This window comes from Ambystoma mexicanum, chromosome 1q, assembly GCF_040938575.1.
Source record: "Ambystoma mexicanum isolate Mex_15411 chromosome 1q, UKY_AmexF1_1, whole genome shotgun sequence".
NCBI lineage: Eukaryota > Metazoa > Chordata > Amphibia > Caudata > Ambystomatidae > Ambystoma > Ambystoma mexicanum.
The window spans coordinates 446,138,291-446,165,772 of NC_090922.1; the positions used below are offsets into that span (position 1 = coordinate 446,138,291).

At 45.3% G+C, this 27,482-nt stretch overlaps 1 protein-coding gene across 2 annotated transcripts in view; it reads left to right on the plus strand.

Moving 5' to 3' along the window:
• The window catches only part of GNAO1 (G protein subunit alpha o1), a 1,372,168-nt gene that overhangs the window by 1,145,475 nt on the left and 199,211 nt on the right, over nt 1-27,482 (plus strand). Inside the window, exons 7-8 of one of the 2 annotated variants that reach the window (XM_069640215.1) lie at nt 4,056-4,209; nt 20,847-21,120. The exons of the other annotated variant lie outside the window; for it this stretch is intronic. Coding sequence (XP_069496316.1) covers nt 4,056-4,209; nt 20,847-21,034 — 342 coding nt within the window. The 3' untranslated portion in view covers nt 21,035-21,120. Of the gene's footprint in view, nt 1-4,055; nt 4,210-20,846; nt 21,121-27,482 lie in introns of those variants that run through there. 2 annotated transcript variants of the gene reach the window in all.

Below are 27,482 nucleotides of genomic sequence, written 5' to 3' on the forward strand. Positions count from 1 at the left end.
GTGTATTTATCAAATTACTACATACAAGGGCAACACTCGTTATTTCATCCCCACTCAAGACCAATCTGATCTAAAGACTCTGGATAAGTCTCTTGTAACCAGGACTAATGTCTGGCAGAGGGACTCCCAGGTCCCCCTTGTTAATTTGCATATTTAAGTAACTTTGGGTCTCACCCTAAGTTACTAGGGGAATCCAGACTTGCACCCCTTGCTCACTATTCTTAGAGAGGCACAGCTCCACCCTACTGATGAGGTCCAACCATACCGAAACACGTGTCTGGGGTTGCTGTTGGTACTCTTGTTCAGAGGAGAATTGCCTAGCATTTCGGTGCTGGACTGCCCCAGGGCAGGACAAAGACTGATATGTTTGGGATATTTCTCCTCTGTGAAAGATAGTGAGCTAAAGACTCTGGGTAAGTCTCTCATAACCAGGACTAATGTTTGGCAGAGGGACTCCCAGGACCCCCCCTTGTTCATTTGTGTACTGTTGCGACCAAGTTTGGCAGTCATACAAGTGCACTTCTTTAGAGGACATGGATGTAAGGAGCATCACACGGTGAGAAGCTTGCCTACTGCACTACATATTATGCACGGCTCTCATACACACCTCTGATCAGTGAGACACACCTCTGATCAGTGAGAGCCGAGGAAGTCTCAGTCTCAGTAAAAGTTAGATGTAGTGAAGGTTTCATGCTGACACACAGACATTTCTCTGGATGCAAGTGAATTGTAAGGGGAACAAATGGCATTATATCCCCCTACTCTTAAAATTGTGGGGGGGGGGGATTTGTCCCCCCATGTCCTGCGCCCATGGCTCCGATATCATCTGGTTAGTAGCCCCCACAATGCATAGGAACCCTTGAGCACACACCAAGGCCATCACGCATCCACAACATGACACACTAGTAGTGGCCTCCATGAAAGGTCTGCTAGCCAAAAAGAAACACCATCATCCCATCTTTTGAGTGCATTTTCTTCCAGTCAGAAAAATGAAAATTATACATTCATCCCTACCAACACTCACCCTTCTATTTTTATTTCTCTACATGTTGTGGGTTGGTTAAGTCGCTACATTTGTCTACCTGACTTTTCCCACTCTCTTCCCCTTTTAGACTCTACTAGGCCCCATTTTGTTTTCACCCACTGAATGTGGTCTGGATGGCCCCATGGGGGTGTGGGTAATCAAAATGTGCCTCTACTCAGACAAGGTTTGGTGCTTTGAGAACACTTTGGTGGTGATGTGTGCAGTATATAAAAACTAACAAAACATAGAGAATATTTAGGGTGCTCAATAAAACAACTCCCACAGTGACCTGTTACAAGGAATGTATTTTCTGATTATTCTTTGAATTATGTAGTCTTGCAGACACCCTGTTTTCCAGGGAATTTAAAAAGAGAAGTATTGAAACCCCACTGGTTTCCAAGGAAATGGCATAATGTCATCTCTGGATACTACCATTATTTTCTCATATCTTATGTTTGATCCTACCACCCAATAAAATAATTGGTTCTTTTCAACTGAGCAGATTTAATTTTTTAGGGAGCAGCAATTTGGCAAATTGGAAGGTAAGCATTATTGCAACCCTGTGCTGCGAGTGTCTTCTTGCTGCGACTGTTTGGAGCCGCACAGTCCTTGATTTCCTGGTCGGATTTACAGCTTGTTGGAGGTAGACCACTTGCACCAAGTCTGGAATGCGAAGGCTGGTGAGATGAGTAATGCAGGAAAAGAGAGCACTTGAATATTGAGCTGCCACTGACTCGCAAGTGAAGCACTTCATCCAAGGAGTGTCTACACTAGATTGGCATTTACCGTTGTTGGAGACAGATAGTCCGACTGTTTTGTTGCCCAAGTTTCATAAGCACTGGAGTACTTCTCTGCCAAAGGAAAACTTGAACTGACATTTATCCCTCATTAACCAGTTGAAGGGGACTTGTGGGAGGAGGCCGTGCCCCCGGAAAGGTCATCCAGCCAACCTCCTCCCCGATCTAGGTCTCTGGTGGCTGCCGCATCAGATTGCAATGACCTGTTCTGTGGTAATGATGTGCCAGTCCTGTTGCAGAAATGTACTGGTGCAACCAGCCCACTTTAGGAGCTTGTTTAGCACCAACTGGCCTTTTGGTGCTGTGAAGCAGGCTGTGCAGTGGGGTATCTCTTGCCCCTGAAATTATTCATTTGTCCCCCTCAAGGTGCTCCAGCACCTTGGTGGCAGGAGAAAGCATTTGTTCTCTTCAAAAGAGGAGTTTCCCCTTAAATGTAACCCTCTAATTAATAACAGGCCGGACTTGGTCATTTAAATCCCAAGGCAAGTTGTTACAGCATTATTGTACATGTGTGTGCAATTTGTCTAGGTGTGTTTGTGTGTAATAATAGCTGTTATGTGCATGAGGTGGAGGGGGGCTTGCCCAACTACCTCAACATTTTGTTTACAAAGTAGTCTTGTTCTATTACTTAACGAGTTTGTCTTTAACAGGCGGAATGTATTCTTGTGATTGTGCTAAACAGGTTGTGCTAATGTTTCCATGCAACATTTACTTGTCTGGGAACCTCCTGCAGTCTTTGAACTGCCCTTTTTTTTAACCACACTGAAGACATGGGGAGACAAACTAAGAGCACCTAATCAGAAATGGTAATTTCACAAAAAAGTTTCCCTGTAAAACTGTTCGTTCAGTGAAATGCACTCCCTGAGAACTTTTAATTTTAGGAACCGACCCATCCAGCTTCCCTAACCCTCATGCATGTGTAATTCACTTCTGGATGTAGACCAGGGCAGAGTATAATAAATATGCAACAGACATCTGGTATTAGCACTTGCATATCACATGTTTTTTTCTTTTTCATTTTAACACATTAACACTGCTGGACTGCACCAGATGCAGAGCACCTCCAGATATACTCCAAAGTAGATCCGTACTTGCTTGTGATAACCCCTTGACTCTCTTGGGTGTGTGCTTCGTCCTCTTACTTTTCCTGCTCTCTGCCTATCCTGTTCCCGGTTGGGATTTAGCCACGCAGCTGGCGTGACCATGGCTTCAGCTTCTTGCTCCAAACATTACCAAGCCTCCGGCACTTCATGAATTTTCCTCCTCCTGCCGTCCGAACTTACCTAACAAACCAAGGCCAAAATAATGAGCCGATATTGAGGGACCCACCAAATTTGGCAGGTATGAAGCTTCTCTTAAAAAAAAAAAAAAAAAAAGAGTTGAAAGCAGTAAAGGATTTTGACCCTGCCGGTTGACTTTGCCGTGAGCTGAGCTCCTCCCAATGCTATGTGGGTGGAGTCATGCTAGTCCTATTAGAGACTTTCCCTTTCATGTGTCTTCCTTTTCTTTTACCTTCACTGCATGCCCTACTATGTAAAAATACAGCTTTCTTGTATGTGCCTTTGGCCTGTGGCTCCTTGAAAATGAAGCTAATGTGCTCTCCAAGGCATGCGCTAACATGGATGGGCTTAGTCTGCTGACTTGTACAGTAATGTCTGTGCTTATTGCCCCCACCCCACCTTGGCTTACTCTGTTTTCATCAGCATTCTGCTTTTGAGCCAGCTTCTGTAAAAAAAATTAAATCTACACACCAAAATACGTCAAATAAAAATCAGCATAGCTCATGGCAAGATCATTATCTGGTAGATGTCACGGCACTGACTGCTTCCAACTCAGGATTAACTCAGGACCTCCTCAGTCCTTGGTTAATGTATCCAACAAAATGTGTGCACAGAAAAAGGATACTTTAGAAGTTAGTAGACAAGTCTGCATGCCCCTCTCCCTTTTGTGACCCAGAGAAAGTGCTGATTAGCATCCCCCTACACGCATGGTGCATGATTACAATGACCTGAAGTGCCAACTAAGTAGGTGGCACTGCCTAATCAACCTGACCTTAAACTTTAGTAATGCATATTTCAGGCCTGTTATGTGTATGTACCTTTTTTCAGTCCTGGGTGACTTTAATTTGCCTTTCGTTAGTACCAAGTTGTTTCATAATTTACGGCTTGCGTTTGTGACATTGAGTCCGGAAGTCGCCCTCCATCTCTTCATGTGTTTTCTTCTTTCTGTTGCAGAACCGCATGCATGAGTCCCTGAAGCTGTTTGACAGCATCTGTAACAACAAATGGTTCACTGAAACATCCATCATCCTCTTTCTAAACAAGAAGGACATATTTGAGGATAAAATTAAGAAATCTCCACTGACTCTCTGCTTTCCTGAGTACCCAGGTAATGGGAAGGCGTGGTTCAAGCAGCGCGGACCAGGATTTCTTATAATTAGCAGAGCTTCAAACATGATCTGCTTCACACTACAAATTGATTTCCCAAAATTTCTACCACAGCTCACAATTGTAAATTAATTCCAAGTTGAAATTCTCATCAAATACTTTGAGGGATAGACAAGAAAAAAAATTGTGGGTTTTTGATGGAGATATTGGGGTGTCAAATGAAGTCTTTTTTTACAGTAGATTTTGGTTGACTTTCCGCAGTATTGGCCCTCCTCTGTCTGGGATGTTTTATGTAACAACTCATGAGAAATAAAAGGCTTCAGTCTGTCTCTATTAATTTGCTCCGTATCAAACCTATCTGTCCTTACTTCAGACTGAATCCATTAACTGAAAAACATACATAGCTGTAATAAGAAATTTACGTACATGCACCTAATACTTGAACAGTCACTTAAGAGGGAGCTTTTCATGTGGGTGTACTTGTGTATTCAGATAAATAGACTTTTAGAGAATTAAATTATGACCAGAATAACTAGACTGAAAATGATAGCTAATAAGAATTTTAGTGCTGCACGACGTAATTTGACACTTAATGCATCATCCATAATATCAGAAATGTCCCCAGTAGGGTGTGGCAAACGTAAACCCAAGTCTAATTGCCTGGCCTATGACACACATACGCCTTCATACATCTCGTTGGGTGTGAGACATTTTGAGGTCTATTACTAGCATAAATCTATACTAAGATTGCAAATAATTGGTGTTCCAGCCACTTTTCCTCCCTAAAAACAGGCACTTCTCCAGCATTGGATCTTTCATAGATTCACATGCTGAGAGTATTCCCTGTCGTCAGACTGGGAATCCTCGGTAACATAGAGTAGTTTAAACTTAAACTGAAACTTTGTCACTTTTGTGCTCTATCATAGTCATTTGGGTAATACTGCTCACAGCCAATAGGAACACCTACCTTAACTTCTCCCCGGTCGCCCAGCTTCAGATTTTGTTACTGCAGGTTAGTGTAGGGAGTCCTAAAAAATCCTCTCTCCAACCTTTTTATGAATAATTTTGGATTTTAACATCTTTTTCCATGATGACCGTCGTTGGCGGGTGACAGTTCACTCTTCGAAGACCGTTCCTGCCACTGGTAATCTTAGATGAAGTTTCGTCTGCGCAGTTGGGCCTACCTACCGCAGTCCACGAGGACAAGCTTTTTCAAGGCCTGTGCCCGTTGTAGACTGAACAATGTCTATGTGGAGGAACACCACGACGACTGCCTCTACTGGCTTCATCCTCACCATGTCATCCAGGACTGCAAAATCTGCCAGTCGTTCTCCAACAAGATGCTGAGAGATCTTCACTGTCGTCTTGTCGCGTGGTTAAAGGACGCCGGCGGGGTCTCTGACTCTACTTCTGTATGGAGTCATGCCTCGTTAGGGTGGGCCAGGACGGCCCAGCAAACGACCTCTAGTAAGAGGTTTAGGTCGCATGAAGTCCAGGCCACCAGCAAGAAGAGGCATAAAGACGCCTCTGGCGATGAGCCCAAGCACCGGTCCTCACCAAAGGTCAGTGCCTATGGGGTGTCGGCAGGGGAGGAGAGCCAAGGCCCTTTCCATCGCTCAAGGGAGGCAACGTCTTCTAAGTCCATGTCGAAATGTGGTAGCCACTCTTTGCCTTCAATGTCGAAAATGCCCTTGTTGAAATCGCCGGCGAGGCCGTCATAGTCCACAACCAAGCCTCCCTCCAGGTCATCTACCCCAAGACCATCAATGTTGTCCATCGGCACCCTGTAAACAAAGCTGTCGACCATACCACGACAGTCAACAAAGCAGTCAACTACCTAGTCATCGACAAAAACGTCAACAAGGATCTTGTCGACAGCATCTACGTCCATGGCTCTGATGCCCTCGTCAACAACACTGTCGATGACCAAAAGGGGTTCCCCCATACCATTATTATCACTGGTGTCTCAGACACCCACACCAGGACAGTGTCTGCATTGACGGCCTGTCCACAGGCAACATTACCTAATCTTGGGGTGACCTTGATACCGGGTGGTATTGTTGTGTCAGAGCAGAGTCTCTCCCAATCAGGGGATGTGGAGGAAGCAGAGGAGGACATCATGTCTCCGCCATCGTCGCCAGCACGCAGGTCATCGCCTCACAGAGGTTCACCGTGGGTGAGGCAAACCTGATCAGGCTACCACCTTTACCCCCTCTGCATTCATCTCAAGCCATCAGTCTACCAGAGCCATCGCTGACTCCACAGAGACATGTCTCTGGGCATTTTATCTACTTTAACCACGCTGGTGGCAACCTGGCAACGGCTACCTGCACCAGCTCCGGGTGCATAGCCTATTATGCAACCTTGCACAGATGTCCCCAGTCATTCCAGGGAAATGGATGACATCCCTTGTACCCTCAGAAGGGGTAAGCACCATGAAGCCTCTTGAATACTGGTACAGACACAGACCCTGACGATGTGGTCTCCACACACTGATGAATTTGGTGATTTCATCACAGCTGATGGGGAACCAGATGACATTACATTAATGGGCTCACCCCCTGATGAAATAGGGGCCTTCAACACGCTCATGTCCAGGGCGGCCGCTATGTTCGGCTGTGCTCTGGGGGAGCAGCAAAAGGAGTGTGCTGTACCAGCGCAGAGAGCGGCACAGGAAATCTGTCATGTCCATCCTGCTTTTGAAAGATGTCTGGGAGGATGGCCTGATCACCTTCGCTCATCCTGTGACTGAGAGCCCCAGAGAGCGCTGCCTTTGCACTCAACCCACACCAGACTCTGTTGTCTCTGCAGCTGCCAGAAAGAGGTTGGCTAACCCATTGTCATCCTGCTCTGTACCGCCAGACAAACACCTTTGGTAAGAAAATCATTACCACTGCAGCCACGACTATCAGGGCGGCTAATACAATGGCCATACTCGCACGTTATCATCATGATAGAGGTTGGGTCCGCTGCTGAATTCCTGCCAGATGACAAGAACCAGGAGGCCTTGAACATCTTCCATGAAGGTGAGTTGGCATCCGGACATGCCATTACGGTCTCTGTGGACATGCCAATGCTGGTTTTCACCAGCTTGGAATGGAGTGGTCCAGCGCAGGAAGGGTTGGCTCAAGGCCACAGATTTTTGGCCTGATGCCCAGTCCAAGGTCTTGAATATGCTCTTTGATGGAATTGCCCTTTTTGGGAAGGTGGATGACGCCTTACAGTCCATAAAAACGGACACGGAAACTGCTCGATCCTTGGGCACACTACAGCAAAGGTACCAGTCCTTTTGTTCAGGAAAAGGGCGCTATGGCAGGACTTTGCAGGATAACTGCACCATGTACCAGTCCCCCTCCTCTTACAAGACCCTGTACTCATCAGGATAACAGTACAAGAAAAGGTCCCAGTCCTACAGGGGTTCGCAGCAACACCATGGCTCCTCCCAATCTCGGGGCCAGTTCGGCAAACAGGCTGTGGAAGGACGACTGTCAAGGTTCGTCGAAGAATGGACACACATCACAACTGACGAGTAGGTGCTATCCCTCCTCCAGCAGGGCAACTCGCTGGAGTTTGTGGACTATCCACCGGACATTCCTCCCGCGCACAAACCAGAGAAGTTACGACACCTCTTGCTTCAAGAAGTACGAGCACTTAAGCAAAAAGGCGCAGCAGAGAAGGTTTCCAAGGATGAACTGGGCACAGGAGTCTAATCCTGCTACTTCCTGATAAAGAAAAAGTCACTGGACAAGTCAGGGGGGTTGGAGGCCCATATTAGATCTGAGGGTGCTCGACCAGTTCCTCAAGGCACAAACATTCTGCATGGTCACACTACAGCGGGTGTTGTCCTTGCTACAACAAGGAGATTTCTTCGCTTCCCTCGACCTCGCGAATGCCTACTTTCACATCCCTACTTGCCTCTCACACCGGCACTACCTACACTTCGTGGTGGTAGGGTTACATTATCAGTATATGGCCCTTCCGTTTGGCCTGCGGTCTGCTATGCAGGTATTTACCAAATCCTTGCGCCAGTGGTGGCTCACCTGCGGCGGAGGGGCGTTCGCATCTACCCGTATCTAGACTGGTTGGTAAGAACCCCCTCCTATCCGCTGGCAGAAACCAACACTGCAACCACCATCCAGTGTCTACAGCAACTGGGTTTCTCCATCAACTTCCCAAAGTCGTGCCTGATTCCATCGTATTAGGCGAGCAAGACTCGACATCCAAACCTGTACCAAACCTGTACCGCCAGACACTCGGACGAAAAGGGGGCAGCTCTTCTAGACCAGGTGCGCTGTCTCAACTGCGCCCAGGTTTACGCCAGTCTGCAACTACAAATCCCTGCTGGGGATGTTGTCATCATGCATCCTGTTGATCCCCAACTTCCGGTTACACCTGAGACTGGTGCAGGAATTCCTGGATGCCCACTGGATCCAAGCCTCAGGGTCCTGTGACGACTGCATTGCTCCGACACTGGTTTTCAAACTGAGCCTTTGCTCCTGGTCCGTGAGGGAACATCTGGTGCAGGCTGGCCACTTCCGGTTGCCGGGCCATCAGGCCACCGTCACAACAGATGCTTCACTGGAGGGCTGGGGCGCCCATTATCAAGACCAACACACCAAGGGCCTTTGGTCAGAGACGGAAAGGAGCCAGCACTTCAATTGGCTGGAACTATGAGCAATTTTCTGGGCCCTGAAGTCCTTTCTTCCTCTCCTGAGGGGAGAGGTGGCACAGATTTACACTAACACAACATCAATGTTTTATGTCCGCAAGTAGGGATAAATAAGGTCCCCATAGTTTTTCATGGAGGCCCAAGCCCTGTGGCAATGGGGTCTATAGAAGGGCAGCTTTCTCTTTCCTCTTCATCTAACGGGGATTCAGAACACTCTGGCGGACTCTCTCAGCAGGGAGGTACACTCTTGCCACGAGTGGCAACTGCACAACGACCAGCTTCACTTGTTGTTTCAAACGTGGGGCCCTCCAGAGATCGACTTCTTTTCCACCTACGACAACAGTCGGTGCAAGATAATTGCCAGCGGCTTCCCCCATCCGCAGAGCTTGGGGGACGATTTTGCATTTCAATGAAAGGGACGTTTATGTATGTATTTTCCCCCGATTCCGCTGGTGTCTGGAGTCCTACACACCCTCAGACTATATCGATGCAAACTGATATTAGTGGTCCCTGCGTGGCCGAGACAATTTTGGTACTCCTACCCTCTTGTCAGCAACTCTGATCAAGTTGCGCCCACACCAGTTGCTCCTGTCCCCGAATCCGGGAGCATTACTGCCTCACAACCCAGCCCCTCTCAATCTGATGACCTGGCTCCTGTGTTCTTAAAGTTCAGGACTCTGTGTCTTCCGCAAGATTGCCAGGCGATCCTGGCCAGGGCTAGAGCTCCGTCCACCTTGAAATACTACAAGAGTAAGTGAAACGTTTTCATGTATGGTGCAGAAACCAGGAGCTGCGACCTCCGGCCGGAGTATCTGTTGCCCTGTCTGTTTTCCCTGGCTCAGTCTGGTTTAACGCATTCTTCCATTACGGTACACCTAGCTGCAATCTCCAGGTACAACTGCGCTGCAGGGTTGCCATCCCTGTGGTCTCACCGGCTGGTGAAGGAGTTTTTGCTTGGGCTGTTACATCTTTTTAACCTATCCATCGCCCAGCGCCAGCATGGGAGCTCAATGTGCTACTCGCAAGACTTATGAAGCTGCCTTTTGAGCCCATGCATCAAGCACCTATTAAACATCTTTTCTGGAAAAGAGTTCTTGGTGGCCATAGCTTTGGCCAGGCGAGTGGGTGAAATCCAGGTGTTTTCTGCAAAACAGCCCTATTTGATGGTTCACAAAGACAAAGCTGTTCCAACCTTTGTGCCGAGGGTGGCATCTGTTTTCAATCTAAATCAGCAGGTGGTTCTGCCCATATTCTCAGGCACACCGTCTCCAGCGGAGCGAACACTGCACACAGTGGATGTGGTACGTGCCCTCAAATACAATGTGGCGCGCATACTAAGTCATTCCGTACAACAGATCAACTGTTTCATTTGGACCTTCTGCGCCCGGGAAGGCTCTCTCAAAGTCCTCTATTGCAAGATAGATTGCTGCCTACATCTCTTTCTACCATCAGCAAACCAGCAGGCCGCTTCCCGGCAGGCCCCGAGCTAACTCTAGTAGAGCAGTGGTAGCAACCACTGCTTTCATCTCTGGAATACCACTGCATGACCTCTGCCGTGCAGCCACCTGGAGATCAATGCATACGTTCTACTGTGTCGACAGATTAGAGTTGGCGAGTCTGTTCTGCATAACCTTTTTGCATAAGTTGGGTGTAAATCTCCATTGGTAAGTTATGCTAGGAGCTTGCCTCCACCCATGGGGATTGTTGTAATAGTGCTTTGTAAATCTATTCACAGCATGTGAATTTATGAAAGATCCAATGCTGGAGAAGTAATACCTTACTTACCTGTAACTCTGGTTCTCCAGCATTGGTATCTTTCATAGATGAATAGAAATCTGAACCCTTCTTATCTGGATTCTGAATCAAGCCAGCCTAGATTCACGCAATAATGCATACAGTCCTTTAATTCTAGCTCTAGAACGACTGAACATCATAGATATCTGACAATGTAATATACCATGCATTTCTGTACACTGCATAATAGAACCCGTCCACTGTAATCCTCCAAAAAGTTTATTTCAGGTGCTAGATCCATAATACATAAAGAAATGCGTGGGGGTGTGGCTCGGAGCTGCCGCGAGCGGCACGTCTTCTTAGGAGCTCCTGTCTGGCCCAAAGCACTGTATGCAATAACGCCGTTTCCAGCTGCCCAGCAAGTTGGACCCGCACTGGCTACCGGATTCCCGAGTTCTAATCCATTTTCGGGTCTGGAGATCGTCCAGCTGCAAAATGGCGGCCGGGTCCCCAGCCTACAGGAAGATGCGGTGAGGGGGAGGTGCAGGCGCATGGAATCAACCAACATAAGCTGCAAAATGAACTGAACGTGTCAACCCGCACTGCCTTAAAGAATTGAGCCGTTAGCCCGGAGCTTAAAAAGCAGGTCCTGGAAAGCTTGCATTTGCCCAGGCTGACATCTTTGCGGAAGACCCGGAGGAGTCCACCTCAGGAGCGGAGGGAGACCCCGGCGGATAGCGCTCGGTCGCGGTGCGACTTCAGTGGGGCTCCAGCGCACATCATCCGCCCCTGATCCAGCCCTGATGCCACTCAACACCCCTCTGCTGCTGAGACTCTGAGCACGGCAGCCTCCACCGCTCAATGAAGGCTACGGACTGTGATCCATCCGCGTACAGTACTCGCGGTGCAGGGCCGCCTAGTCCCGCTTCCGCCTAGGACTCCACTCGCTCCAGGGTGTGCGGCTGGAACCGAGAATCGGCGCTGCCCTGCACTCTTAGGAACAATCAGCCGGGCAATTGGGCCCGCAGATGTAAATGCCAGTGCTTCCGCGGCACCGGAGCCATACAGCACACCCAGCCTGCCATCCACCGACCGAGAGGCACCATATGGTTAGCATCTCCGGATTGCTCCGGGCCACCAGAGAGGCAGCTGCACAGACACTGCAGACCTGCTGCCAAAAGGTGAGGAGTGGGATTAGCTGGACCTCACTGAATCAAACGGGGCTCCCAACCATTGGATACTCATATCCCCACACCCGGTGGGCCCCAATCGAGTAACTCTCTCCTTTATGCTCACAACGGGGTCCCGGGGCCAGTGACTCTAATAATCAGCATCTTCAGCCAGCAACACTTCACAGAACTCCCTAGTGGGCTCACACTATACTGCCGTGTTCCCCCCTCTTCACCCACCGCTTGGACTCTGGAGGCGCACTTGTTCCCTGCATCACCCACCAAGCCGGACACGAAAAAACAATATTAAGGGGGAAGAGCGGGAAGTACTCAGACAGAAAATATCTAGGAGCGGGAAGACGTCCAAACAAATGGACATTGTGGCTTTAATGGCCGGTTCCACCACTGAAAGGTCAAAAAAGGGGGAAGCGCCTGAGGGCCTCTCCAACGAGACCGCTTCCACCGCCTCAGCAACACCCCATATCCCACCACAAATGGTAACCAAAGCTGATCTTCAAGAGCTACTCACAGCGCTAACGAAACAAATTCAAAAGAGTACAGAAGAGGTAATGAAAAAGATAAACTCCTTGGACAAAAGAGTAGTGGAGGTCGAAAGGCGGACAGCGGAACTCGAATCAGAGGTATGCGACCAACGATTTGAAGACAAGCTCGACAGAGACAGAATCAAAGCTCTAGAAGCGAGATGTGACCTCCCAGAGGCCAAACAAGAGGACACAGAGAATCGGTCACGGAGAAATAATATTCGCCTTCGGGGATTCCATTGTCTATACCAGACGCAGACCTACGAAGTTATGTCTCTGACTTGCTTAGGTTCATTATAACCCTTCCGGATGAAGCACCTGTGAAGTTGGATCGAGTACACAGATCGGCTCCGAGATCAGCATCTAACCTTCACCCAGATGTCCTGGTAAGGGTTCATTTCTACCAAGTCGAGGGGGAATTTATGCGCGAAGCAAGACAAATGGGTCAAATCACATTTCAAGGATCTATAATATCGCTGTATCAAGATCTGGCGAACTCCACGCTTCAGAAAGGAAGATCCATGCGAAAATTCAGGGAATGGCTGCGGGGGAAAAAGGTTGCATATCACTGGGGGTTTCCGACTTAAGTCATATTCACTTGGGAGGGTGCTCAGAGACAAATCCAGTCACTGAAAGAGGCTGACAAATTCATGGGCATCGGGAGGTCGGAGAGGGAATCGGATCCTGAAGAACCATCCCAAACTCAGCACAGAAAGCCTTCTGAAGGCGCAGACCTCGTGGCCCCTTCAGAAACAACTCCAATCCGGGATGATTAACTCAAAGACCCATCAGAGAAGGCAGGTCACAGAAAAGCTACAACGAACTATAGCGATCTGCGATAGATACGGCGGTGGGGCTCATTCCGTTCCTAAAAAACCGGGAGCCTCACATTTGGAATGATTCTCAGCACGGGATGTCAAATAATACCCCGGTAGTGCAGGTGTGCAGTTCTAGTTCTGATTCACATTTTGTTCAGCGGCCCAGTTGGCCATTATTGGCGCGCTGGCGCCACCAGATTCCCAGTGGCAGTAGGATGTCGACTCTCCTACTTGTTCAACTCAAGGGGGTTGGGGGGTGGGGAAGGGATTGCCGAAAGACAATCATAGGTACCGCGTCTTGGAGCTCCATTTGCTCGGCCCAGCGTTCAATATCACATCACGTCTCAATAACAAATCCAATGAAGCATCACCAACGCAACGAGGTAGCCCCGGACTGGGAAGCTCAGTATCAACCAACGAGCATGGGTCCAAACTCAGCTAAAGCAGGAATAGGAGGTAATGGCTAACACAAGCGAAATAGTGATCCTATCGTGGAATGTCCAAGGCCTTAATTCGCCAAGGAAGCGGAAATCAGTCGAAAACAGGCTGAGGCAATTATCTGGAGACATTGTACTCCTCCAAGAAACTCATCTACTGCAAGATGACGAACACTGAGTAAGATTTAACAGGTACAAAAAAGGGTACTTCGCCACTGCCGGCCAGAAGAAAAGAGGGGTGGCTATACTTCTGAGTGACAGGATCCCTCGATCAGAAATCACAATAAAAAGGGACCCAAATGGGCGCTTCCTCCTACTCCAGGGGCTATTTGAAGAGCTCCCCATCACCATCGCCTCAATTTATGGTCCCACCACTGCCCAAGCCAATTTGATCACAGACCTAATCCCAACCATCCTAGCATTTCAAGAAGGTCACCTAATTATGGGCGGGGACTCCATGCCAAATCCCCAAGTGGATAAGACTCTACCACCCACTAACTCCGATTTTGTATAAGCACTAGCACTAGCCAAGCTTCTCAGGGAAACGGAATCTGTAGACGTCTGGAGGTTTTTTAATGGGACCTGAAGGAACTACACCCATTATTCCTGGGTTCGCAAAAGCTTCTCGAGAATCGACCTCACATTACTATCAGGGATCCTCTACCCATGCTTAAATAAAACGACAATTCACACCTGTATGATCTCGGATCACGCCCCAGTAACTGCAAATCTGGCTATATCGGGGCAAAAGCGCCCAGCTCAGAAACACTGGAGGTTAAATGACTCTCTTTTACTAGATGAATGTATTAAAATGGAAGTCGAGAACACATTATCCAACTATTTTAAGGAAAACACCACAGAGACCTCTCCTATGAACATCATCTGGGATGCGATGAAAGCAGTTGTTGGAGGCACCCTGATCAGCGCAGGGGCTGAGCAACGAAGAATCTCGAACATAGCTGCAGCTAAACTGGAGGAAAGAGTGAACCAATTAGAGGCCGAACTGAAGCTCCAGAAAAGTAGAGCGAGAGCTAAGAAAGGCTAAAACAGCCCTGGAAATGCATTGCGCTGATCGTACTGCCAAATCCCTAGCCTTTACGAGGCACTTTTATTATATGAAAGGGAACAAAGCAAACAAAGTGCTAGTGCAAAAACTGGAAAAAAAATCCGCAGCAGAAACAACATCCTCAAAATAGTCGGGGCAAATGGGAAAATCCTCTACGCTAAAGCGGACAAAATTGCTGAACTGTCGAGATATCACTCGGACATTATGAAAGGGACACCAACAGCATTAGACAACCTGCCAGCGTATTTGCAATCAATACCCAGTCGGAATACGAATCAGCTGGAGCACCTTGAATCCCCCATCTGGGCGGAGGAAATAATTGAAGCCATCATATCTCTTAAATCCACGGCTCCTGGCCCAGATGGCTTATCCGCAACCTTCTACAAGAAATACTCCAGAATCCTAGTTCCCCAGTTGGTAACTCTATTCAACTCTTTGCTGTCATTGGGATCTGTCACCGGGTCAATGGCAGTGTCGTTAACAGTTCTGCTGCACAAACCCGGGAAAGTGCCCGAACTGACCACCTCTTATCGCCCGATTACGCTCATGAACAATGATGGTAAGATCTTTGCTAAAGTGCTAGTGGGCAGGCTGGGAGCGGTCCTACCAAGCTTGATCGACCGCAATCAGACGGGGTTTATTCCAGGGAGGGGGACTAACGATAATATTCGGAGAACAATAGACATAATCGAAAATGCCCATAGGTCCGGGGATAGCATGGCAGTGATATCGTTAGATGCTCATAAAGCCTTTGATCTGGTGGACTGGGGGTACCTTCGGGCAATTTTCGAACATTTCGGATTCGGCCCAAACTTCATCACATGGGTAATGGCCAATTACCAAACTCCCACGACACAACTGCGGGTCAATGGCATCAGATCCAAAGTAATACATATATCACGGGGCACTAGACAGGGGTGCCCACTTTCTCCTTTGATTTTCGCTCTATCCATGGAGCCTTTTGCAGACAAAAATTGAACAGATCACAAGGATTAGGGGGATCACAGTAGGAAACCGTGAATATAAAATTGCATTATATGCGGATGACGTATTAATAACAGCGTCAAATGTGGCATCATCCCTTGAGGCCTTATGGGAGGAGATTAATGAGTTGGGGCTCTTTCAGGGTTCAAAATAAACCTAGATAAATCGTCAGCCCTGGCGATCAATATTTCTAACCAGGAAAGAATCGCCCTCAGTCCTCTAATGCCGATCCCATGGGCGAAGGATGCAATTGAATACCTAGGGGTATATATATCACCAAAGACCCGTCCCACCTATATGCAGCCAACTTCCCACAACTTATTAAAGATTTTAAAAAAGACTTAAAGAGCTGGTCTTCCCAAGAGATCTCCTGGTTTGGGAGGATTACTGCCATAAAAATGAATCTGATGCCCATGTGGATATATTTCTGTACAGCAATACCGACCCGCATCACGGGCCCAGTACTAGTGGACATGCAAAAGAAATTCCAAGAATTTGTCTGGGGGGTGGGGGAGGAGCCTTGAATCGGCAAGCGAATAATGAGCCGGGGCAAAACTCAGGGAGGGCTGGGAGTACCAGACATAGCTAGATATACCCTAGCGGCACAGCCATCGCATGCATTCTCTTGGGTGCAAGAAGCTGACGCACCGAAATGGAAGCAGATCGAAGAGGCCTGGTGCCCGGGCAACCCTGCGGATCTTCCACATCTGCCAGAATTGAAAGTGCAAACAAATAAATGTCCCCTCTCCGCCACAACCACAATTGTTCGATGCTGGAAGGCAACAGCTCGGAAATGGGGTATCCGGGGCACTCTGGGCCCCCTAACTCCTATCTGGAATAACCCAGATTTTTCACCAGGTTGCCACCCCAACAGCTTTCAGTCTTGGAGGGAGGGCGGGCTACTTAAAAAGAGCGACTTCTTGGAGGAGGGCTCTCCCATCTCATTCGAAAGATACAAAGCAAAATTCGGGGTAGATGAGCAGGAGAGATTCCATTATACCCAAATACGGCACTGGCTGTCTCACAGGGCGGTTCGAGAGGGATGTGCCAGAGAGCTGACAGCTCTGGAAATTTCCCTCACGACTCCAACGAAAAGAAGCAAAATCTTTACTCTATACCATCTTCTGGATAGGGCTGACCCCACGAAAAAAGAAAGGTACATGCTTGAATGGGAGAAGGATCTGGGCTGGGAAATAGAGGTAGAAGAATGGGCAAAAATCTGGGCCAGATTGCACAAGAGTTTACAATGTATTACAAATAGGGAGGGAGGCTACAAGTTCTGCTATAGATACTACGTGACCCCAGTCCAGCTCAACAGAGCCAACTGGAATATCCCTGACCACTGCTGGGGCGGCTGCCCCACCCCTGGCTCCCTATTTCATATGGTATGAACCTGCCTGAAGGCGCAGGCATATTGGAGGGAGGTGATTAAGCACATCAGGGAAATTACCGGCCTCGCCATACCCTGGGATCCTGGAATTATTCTCCTGGGAGAAACTGGGGAGGGGGGAGCGCTCCCAATCTCGGGGCACATTCCCCGTCTATGTACGCACTTACTCCTTGCAGCAAAAATTACACGGGCCCGGCTGTGGAAAAATGAGGGCGGATCCTCAGTAGCATTATGGTGGTCTAAGTGTTGGGACATTGCGGTCGCTGAAAAGGTAACTGCAATCCGAACTAACACGTTCAATAAGACCTCGAACACTTGGGATCTATTCTTGAACTATGCAACTAGATTCCCAGCTCTGTCTAGAAGGCCACGACTCACCAGATGGCTACAAAGCAGCCCACTTTATTAACCAACTCAACACATGGACTCCTATATAATCACCAAGAGTGAGGGTGGTAGCGGATATTAGAGTGCAGGCCATCATCAGACTATTCCTTGGCATTCATATGAATCTGCATTACGGAACTGTAGCAATTAATGATCATTGTGATGTTGTTGATGTCGTGTCTATCTGTAAAACCAAATAAAATGTTATGAAAAAAAAAGAAATGCAGTATTTTATCACACGTGAAGTCCTCAAATTCAGAAGAGAAGTGTAAACTACACATTCAGGTACATGATCCAATAAAGTAAAAATGCATATGAAAACAAGGAATTAAAAACACTCCCTACTTCATTGGTTTAAAATAGGTGTTTACTTGTTGGTCCTACATTCACCAAAGTTTTCAGGGATTACTATTGATCTATTTTCTTGACTCTAAAACACTAGGATGGCAGTAGTGGGTTCTCTGTGGAAGGCTTAATGTTTTGTGACATGTTTACTCTGTCCACAGTGATGGGACAGATAAAACCCAACAAGTCTGTGTTCTACACGGGTGACGACTATGCTTTTGAGCTTCACACCTCCCCTGTTGGCACTACCAAACAGCATGCAGATGTCATTTGAAATCTTTTAACACCACTGGTTCAGTGCAGTTTCAATCACACTCACTTTTGTTGATTTGAGGGCCCAGTGGATGCATATATTATAATCATCCTCCAAAAAGTTTTTCAGTCAAAATGTCAAGCCCTCTCAGTAACTTCCAACTTCACAGTGAACATCTGCTAAATATATTGCGTTTTCTAAGAAGAGCCCACGAATCGTTAATGATTGTGAGATGAACATGTACAAGCACACACCTACAGGCGGGTCTTACCATAAGCCTTGTCCATCACATCTACTAATAAGATGGTTGTTTGACTGGAAGATCCCCTTCCCCTTTTTGAAGAGTATCACAATCTCAGCACACAACCCCAAATCCAGTCACTCAGCCTCCATCTAATGTTGCCTTCCTTACATTCAACAAATGGTATCCAAATCGCTCTGTTGATTTTTAGAAATCAGCACAGCTCTGTCCGTGGCTCTTATTGGTGTGTTTTACGACAGCGACTGGTGCAGTATCCATATTCGGAGTGGGTCATAGCGCACTTGCCAGGTCTCACTGAAAGACCCTCCACACAGACCTCGGATCGATGTTAGAGTACGCTGTCTTTCCCTCAGGAGAAGCCCATACAGAGGGAAATTTGAACATTTATATGATGTTTGGACCACCGTTGGGGCACCTAGGGGTGCCACTAACAATGCTACTACTAAGGGGAAAGTTTCTGTTACACAAACCTCAGCTACTGCTGTGAATTAACAGCATTTGCTAGTTTCTTTACAAAGGCGAAGGTGATGCCGACAATACAGCCCTCTTTGCAAGTGTTCTCTCACTTCCATAGTAATATGCTGACTGGTGCGAGAGCTTGTGGAGCAGTCACATAAGTAGATCTAATCTGCACATTTGGTTGCAGTTTCTATGGATATACTGGAACCAAAAAATCTGCACCAAGTGGAAATCAAAAATAAGGATCAGATTTACTTTCACACCCCAATGTTAAGGTCAATTTGCTATTGATAATGTCATTTTGTATGGCAAAGTAATTTTTCCTAGATCGCCAATGTTTTGGACACCTTTTCCATTTATCATTGTTATTACAAGCATGGTTAATGGCATAATAACCATTTTTTTTTTTTTTTTAAATGCTTTGGATTTGGATGGCATCCCGTGTGTGTTCTTCCTATTTTTCTCTCCTGTTCAGACGTTTTTGGTCACAAAACATTGTTCACCAATGGATTGCAAGACAACTCTACATCCTCTCTGCAGTCCATCAATGCCACAATCACAATGCGATTGACCTTTATTCAGTTTTGTTTTTGTATGCAACTGTCCACAGCACAGCTCTCTGCATTGCTGTAGAGCTTGCACTGGCTCTCAATAAGTGTGGTGTTGCTGTCAACAAAACAGGGCACAGATGTCTACCGTATAGTCCCCCAACCCCCATTGCCTACATATTATGTTGATGTCAACAAAATAGTTTTTCACGGTCTTAATTGTCACAGTAGTGTACCCCTGTCCATAGTTCAGCCCTCTTCTCTTTAGGATAAAGGGATTTACTGTTCATAGTATCTTGTATCACTGTTTTCATAATACCTCTCCACTGCCTCAATTTATGTTGCTACTTTTACACAGGGCTTAATGTTTCCTATGCCCCCATGACAGGGAATGAATGACCCCCTCCAACACTGGGTGACACTGTCCATAATATGGGCGGCTCCATTCACTCTACAGGTAGCACCTTCCACAATATCTACCCCATAACCACAAACATCCTGGCCCTCTATAATCAACCTCCTCTACAGAGAAAACCCTACATACAAAGACATATCAGCTCTTTTGGGCTCCTGCCTCCATCTTCCTATCTCGGTTTGCCTTCACCTCTGCCTCAGTAAAAGAACTTGGCCAACATTGCCTGCAAACCTTTTTTCTGAAGACATGGGTCCTATATCCTACCATTTCACCTGATTAGTGAACCGCAATACAGGACACCACTGACAATAAACGGCTCCACCATACACAAATGCGGACATCACTGCCTACTTTACAGATCCTGCTTCCTTCATTATGGAACACCCTCATCCATGGCACAACGCACCACACATCATCATATTCAACACAGAGAGCACCACCCTGCACAACAAAGAGAATCCTTTTTGTCTCAGCTATATCTTTCAACTAGATCGTACAAAGCCTTCGATAGTATGGAGCATCGCCACTTTTGCCAAATACTCCATATTCTATTGATGTATCCAAAGCAACACATCCACAGCATATTACACTACTTTCTCTAGTTGAGCATTGGATCTATGCACTATGCTCTTCCCCATTTTCTCCGCACTGTCACTATGGCACTGCAGCCTAGGTGGAAGCCATATCTATTGCTTGTTTTACAAGGGAAGGACCACTGTATTAAGATTATTGACCATTCTTTATGTTTTGATCTATGATTGAGTTATTGGCACTTAGAAAAGCATAGGGGTCTACCATGATCCCAAATAAGGGATCATGTTACACCCCTTTGGTATTATTTAAACAGTCTTCCTTCACAAACCCACAACAAATCATTAATTGAATTGATTTTCCTATGAACGTTGTTCATAGCACTCCCTTAATTTCCTATTTCGCCCATGTGCCTTGAATAGCAATATTGATTTCACTCTATAGTGAAACTGCACTACATGTGTCTCAAATTACAAAGCTGTGGTTGCAAATTAATTATATATTGCACATTATTAAAGCGAGAGAATCTTTCAACTGCGTACTCATGCAGAAATCCATGCGTGCAGTGTATCGTGCAATTTGACTGTCAAACAGGTTCTTTTTCATTACTTTCTTGCCTTTTCTTCCAGGCACCAATTCTTTTGCGGAGGCCGTGGCTTACATTAGGACCCAGTATGAAAGCAAGAACAAGTCTCCCAACAAGGATATCTATTCTCATATCACCTGTGCCACTGATACGAACAACATCCAGTTTGTGTTTGATGCTGTTACGGATGTCATCATTGCCACCAACCTGCGTGGATGTGGACTGTACTAACTACTTCCTTCCACATAAAAACACAAAATTCTTTCCCTTCTGGTTGAGGGGTTAATCTCATTTTAAAATTGTGTTACAAAATTGAATACCAAAAGAAAAGTAAATTCCTCAAAGGAGCCAAGAAAGGAGATGCACTTCAGAGCCAAACTTGACAGAGCTCTATTTTGAATCCCTCCATCACCCCTTCGCCTGCTCTTCATTCTGCCATTCAGTTTTTAGAATGGTGATTACTGTTTTGCTGATGGTGCAGGCAATGGGCACGAACTGTTTGTGAAGACCATCTAAGAAGATTTTGAAGAATTAGATGTCTTCTGATTCCCTTTCTGCTTCAACAAGGCACAATCTTTCCAGCGTGGAAAGGCTCTGTCCAGTTAACATAAAGGAAGGGAGAGGAAAGTCAGAGTATGACATTGGACAGGTCATTGAAGACTTAGTTGATGAGTGTATCCCCATGAAACCAATCCAACAAGATTGGGTTCTGTTATCGGAGATCTTGTAACTGAATTGTAAACCATTGGATATTAACAACCAGACATTGTTCCACCTAAATGTCCCTATTTACATGTTTAGGGCTATTTATTTTCATGATCATATTGACCTAATTGTACTAGTCTTGAATATGTTGTCCTATTGTGTTAATTGTCCCTGTATCTTGTAGTACCGATTTGTGTTGACTGCCTTTGTCCACTGTGCTTTAGGGGCACCTGTTTGTTTTTCAGAACCTTCTTTGCCAGTCCCACATATTCTTCCCACATACTACAATACCCACCAAAGGCTTTCTCCTGCTTAATTTCTGATAAAATGTAGCACAGTAGTAATGGCTTCCCTTTTTCGTTATTGTTGGAGCGACATTGAGATTGCTCTCAAGTGTCATTGTACACACTAAGGCACCTCCATGCAGTTGGAATTATTTGTGACCTGAATGCATGCCTTTGTAGCAATAGTCAATCAAGTCTGGCCTACAGAGTATGGGCATGGTTGCCTGCTGTCAATGTGCCAACATCTCTGCATTTCATCATCATTGTTCAGTGATTCAAACACATACACTTGAACTCCCTTCCTCTTTTCCCATGTGTATCCTTCAACACCTAAGTGTAATCTGTATTCCCACACACCTATCAACAGTTTACCGTCCCAACATAGGCATGTCCCATCTTCTCCCAGGCAGCATTATAACACACTTGTTATTGTATTTTTCCAGACATTGTGAAGTTGTACAAGTGCAGTTGATTTACTGTAAATGCCAGAGCAGTTCTCTATGGGGCTTTTTTACCACATCCTGGAGGACGTGGGAGCAGCTTGAGTTTGTGTGGGTGACTGGAACCAGTAGCAAAGACAGCTTTTGGTGCTGTGGGGGTGGCTCAGGGGGGGTTGGTTAATTGGACACCTGCAGGAGGCTGGGGTGCACTAGGCACCAGGCGGTAACAAGTGGGGGGGTGGCCGTCCTCCCCTGCCCCCACCCTGGCTGCGCCACTGACTCAAACCCTACAATAGACTTCAAGTCTAGGTCTCAAAGTCCAAATCATCTTCTGTTGTATATAGTTATCATTTCCTACGCTGATGCATACAGGGTATAAATGACTTGCCTCTGATCCATGCCCCTTTATCTTCTGTGAAAGACACCATCCTAAAACTCCTGATGTCCAGAGCTGGATCACTGCACTCCACCATCTTACAGAACTCCTTCTTTTCCCTTGAGGGCTTTATCCAGCTATACTTCAGAAACAGTCCCCTCGAGGCCCTTCTTACTTGGTAAAAGTGAAAAATAAGATCCAGCACAATCTTTCTTCACGACTGGGGGGGCAGACCCTTATTGGTCCAATGGTGCTGTATTGGTTAAATATATAATATAGATTTTGCCCATCTGTTGCATACTACTATGGGTTTGTATGGGCCCATAAAACATAAATACATTCTGCTGTGACAGAAGCATTAATGTGACTAATGATTCAACATTTTGAGGTTCTTTGTCTATGTCTTGGAGAAAAAAATTCCTTTCTAAAGAAGAGTATGGCTGTTGCCATCAGAAGCTGGAAAAAACCCTTGCTTCTGGTCTTGGTAACATTTTAAAACGGTTGGTGCTTTGACATATTTCCACTGACTGTTCCATTCCTCACTCATCACTTTTAGGTCTTGATTTTACAAACAGTTCTCTTGCAATTAAAAATAGAAACAAACAAGTCCTCCCGTGCCGACCTACGTCAAAATAAAGTGATTTGTTCATTTTGGCATCTGAGATATTCACTTAAAAATTTTCTTTTATTTGTTATTATTTCCTGAGATTGGGCAAGCCATTTTTATAGACTTTTTATTTGACGATTGAGAGATGTGATTTCTTGATAAATTGGAGGAAAGCTTTTTCTTTTTAACTGGGACTGAGAATGATGAGAGGTCACTTTAAAATAGTTAACTTATTTGTGTTCTGCTGTTGTTTTTACCAACTGATCACCTTTCTCCTAAAAGTTTGATGTCATTGACGGAAAATCGTTACTTGGGCACAACAAAACCGTGTTTCAACTGTCAACTCATTTGAACCCATTGTTACATAAATGTCCATAAATATTTATGTAACTAAAAATGTTGGCTGTAATGGCAGTTAGATGTTCAGCTGCAAATAATTTGACCATCTACAATAATTCTTATGTAGCTCAATTACCCGTGTATTATAAGGCTACCTTCTGTATCTGGTGAACCTCGTGGCATGCCATTACACAAGTGCCACACAATATAAACGGCTTGGCCTTACATGGCAGACCTTCTTTTCGTGGCCATTATCAAAGCATGTGGAAGCGGTCCTACGACCGAGGTGAAATGGTGGAAAAGATCTATGGTGCCATTTGTAGGTTTCTTTGAGTGAGTTTTACATACCACACGCGTTTTGAGAAGACCTGATTTGAATCCATCAGGTAATGGTACCATCAAAACTGTTTGGGAAAGTGCCTATGGGTTTTTTATCACTGTTTTTGGCTAGAGTCAGGGGCGCTGGGACTTGTTAATTAAAAATACCAATCTGTATTGTTCGTCTATTTCCTTTGCGTCAAAAACACAGTACCACTGCAGGCAGTCAGGGGACTTGTGCATAACATGTATGAGCACTCGCTTCTACAATCGACCAGTTTTACTGTTTGTATGGGACTAATCGATGATGGATAATTTGGGACATGCAAGTTGGCTAGATTTCTTTATGACTTGAGAGTTAAAATGTTTGTGGCGGCGTAAAGTGTTCATGCCGAGTCAAGCCTGTGATGCCACCTGTCTGTGGAGGAATCCACCTATCTGGCTTGCGCACTTACCACCTGTTTCAATGTCTTGTTAAAGTGTTCACTGCTGTAGCATCTGCCAAACTTTGTGCCAAATGTTTAATCAGCAGTTTTTAACTGTGCAAATGCTCGCGACACCACATGCAGTATTAGTTACTGCGCAGATCACCTGATAAGTTGTGATAATTGTGGTTACAGTTGAACGAGATTTGAGAGGACCAAAGTACTACATTAGAGTGGAACCTTGTGCAAACCAATTCACCATCAGGAAAGGTTTTCAAAATCCCCATTGTAAAGGTTCATAGTTTCAGTTGTATTGTGCCTTTTGTTTCCTTGATGCTGAAAACTCTATCCAAGGATGCATTGTTCGGTCAACCACAGACAACGCTGAACAGAATAATATAACATGGCCTTGTTTGTTATTTGTACCACGTTACAACAATATTGTGTGAATATGAATACGTTCTAATGTCTGTAGCACATAAATGTGTGTGTTGTGGTGTTAGCTCAGCACTTTGGTGCCCTCACTGAGAAGAAACTCTGCTGTTGTGACTTTAAACCAATGATAGTGCTTGCTTTCTAGTCTCGAGTCCAAGTGTTAACACTAAACTATCTCTGTTTGGAACCATTGTTGTTGTGTCATTTTTTTTGTTTTGTTTATCAGAAATGTTACTCGCATTATAATTTTGACCCATTTTCCTGCATATTGCTCCTAATCCAAAGAGGACTATTCAGAATCTACCCCAAGCACATATACCGTTTTTCTCTCGGTGGCATAACTGCCCCTGTGCAGAGCTACTATAGAAACAAAATTATTTGAATCAATGATTGTTTTAGCTATGCTCCCTGTGCTAGTTATGGTGAGATATTGATTTATCAGTGATAATTGCTTGGATTTATCAGTCAGCCATAGGACAGTGAGGTAGCAGAGAGAATGAGATGCGAGCATGGGTGGGAGAGGGCAGCAGGTGGCACCTGATTTCAGTTTTGTACACAGGCCTAAAACCAATTCTCTTCAGGCTTGATGGGTTCGGAAAAAGACACATTAGGCAAAAATAGTGAAAGAAAAAGCTTGCTGTTGCTACTCCAGAAAAAGTGGTCATCCTAAAAGGAGAAAAGAATTACTTGGCTGGTGTAGTGGGATTAGCACATGGTGAAAAGGGGTGCATTCCTTATTGGCACAAGGAAGCCATTATTAACCTCTTCTCAGTCAATCGGAATGTCTGCAGTGCAGTCAATAACTGTTGATATTCATTTATTCTGAGAGCAGGCAGGGAAACAACAATGCAATTTCCAGACAGATTTCGTTTAACAAGACACTCCCTCTCTAGAAGGATATTTCTTTTCACTGCATCATCAAAGAGAATTCTACAACATTTTCAAATACTTTCACTTTTTCATAGAGAAACCATTTCCTTTTCATTGCAAATAATGCATGTTTATAGGAAAATCTTTCCAGTTCAAACAAGTTTGCAATGAGAATGCTCAATTTATGAAGACAATCTTGTTTTGTAAACATTACAAAATACAGATTTAAATTACTAACATTGCTGGAATATGTGTTTTCCTCACTAACAAACAACGTTTTATACTTTACAACCCCAATTCCAAAACCTATATTGCCATTACCAGTGTGTGCTAATAGCCATAAAGGCTTTGGGAGGGGTGAATGTCACCTGGGATATTAACTCCTCCCTAGGTATAGTTGGAAACCTGTAACCTTAACAACTGTATTTTGACAAGCTTCATGTCTGAAGTTCATCAATCAATATGATGAAGCCAGTGCTCAGTTCTCCCCCCTCAGTGCCAACATCTAAAAAAACATCAATTGTCGAGGACTGGAACATTAATTACAAATATCTATTCTTTTATTTTCTTAAATTATTTTGAAACATATTTAGGCTGTACACAAACAATTACATAATCAACATATCACCTGGAGACCGCCCCCAAGTCGGAGCGGTGTGTGGTATAAATCAACATAACATTACAAAGAAATAATTTTTTAACACACAAGTTGGAATGAACATTTTTATTACATAATCACGTGGGACTGATCTACCGCAGACCAGCTAACTAAACCAATTAATATTTGTCACATCACAGCACTAGCGTGGCATTTCACTCTAAATTATAAAGACTTTTCTATAAACTGTAGCTTCGACAGTGTTTTGGTCCGTTATGGAGCTATACTCTTGTTGCTCCCTTTTTATACAGCCTTCATCAGGACAAATAATGTTCAAGTTACTGTATATCCATGCAACGTTCAGTGCTTGCCACTTTTCAAATTTGTTTGAAAATCAATGTAAAAACGAATAGCAATGAACAACATAATGGACATTTTTAGAAAGTAATGTTATTTTCTATTCCTAGAGAATTTATATTTTCTGTGCAGTTCATCAAAGAAATTGGATGTTTAGAAAAAAGGCATATTCTTTCTTATGATAAAAATTGTTTGATGCTTAGAAGGGCAGTAAAGAAAGAAAAGTACATGTAAAACTAAACAAAAGTGTAACTAATAGAGCAGGAAGTTGTTCCTGAAGAAACTGTCAACAGAAAAACTTTTTTTTACAAACAGCATGTTTGTCAGTAAGTGAAAGGATATTGGGAATACTAACGAGAGATGGTACAGAAAATAATTGTACAGAGTGACCTCTTCATGGTTTTGAGCTTGCATTGTATGTGGCCAGTATACAGTCACCTCAACCATCTGACTTAAGAGGTCTGATGTTTGCAAGGACCTTGGGTCTCTGAAGGACTCGAGTCCAGCCAGCCTTTCAAACATTCTTCATATTTATCTCAATATCTGTTTCCCTCCAACTGTCTGGTGGCCCTCCAAAACCTAGCTCATGAATTGAGGGTATGCGTCCCTTGTCCTGAAGGGGAAGCCTCCCCCTTTGAGCCTACAGATGTGAACCTGCTTCACAAGACCATCCACCGGGGTCACGACAAGTAAGACCTCACTGGGAGAGACTTTCCTTTGGGGACAAGGACTCCTGTTCCTGTGAGGGGCTCCCCAAGCCATTCCTCATGGTGTCCTATAGGGGAGTATCAGAGATGCAGAACATTGTGGAGTCCAGAGATGTGGCTGATGACAAAACCAAAATATACGGCTACAAGCAAGAAAGAGGATCTGTCTTAGTGAGACACCTCCATTTAACCTAGATGAGTAAACTGAAAAGGGAACA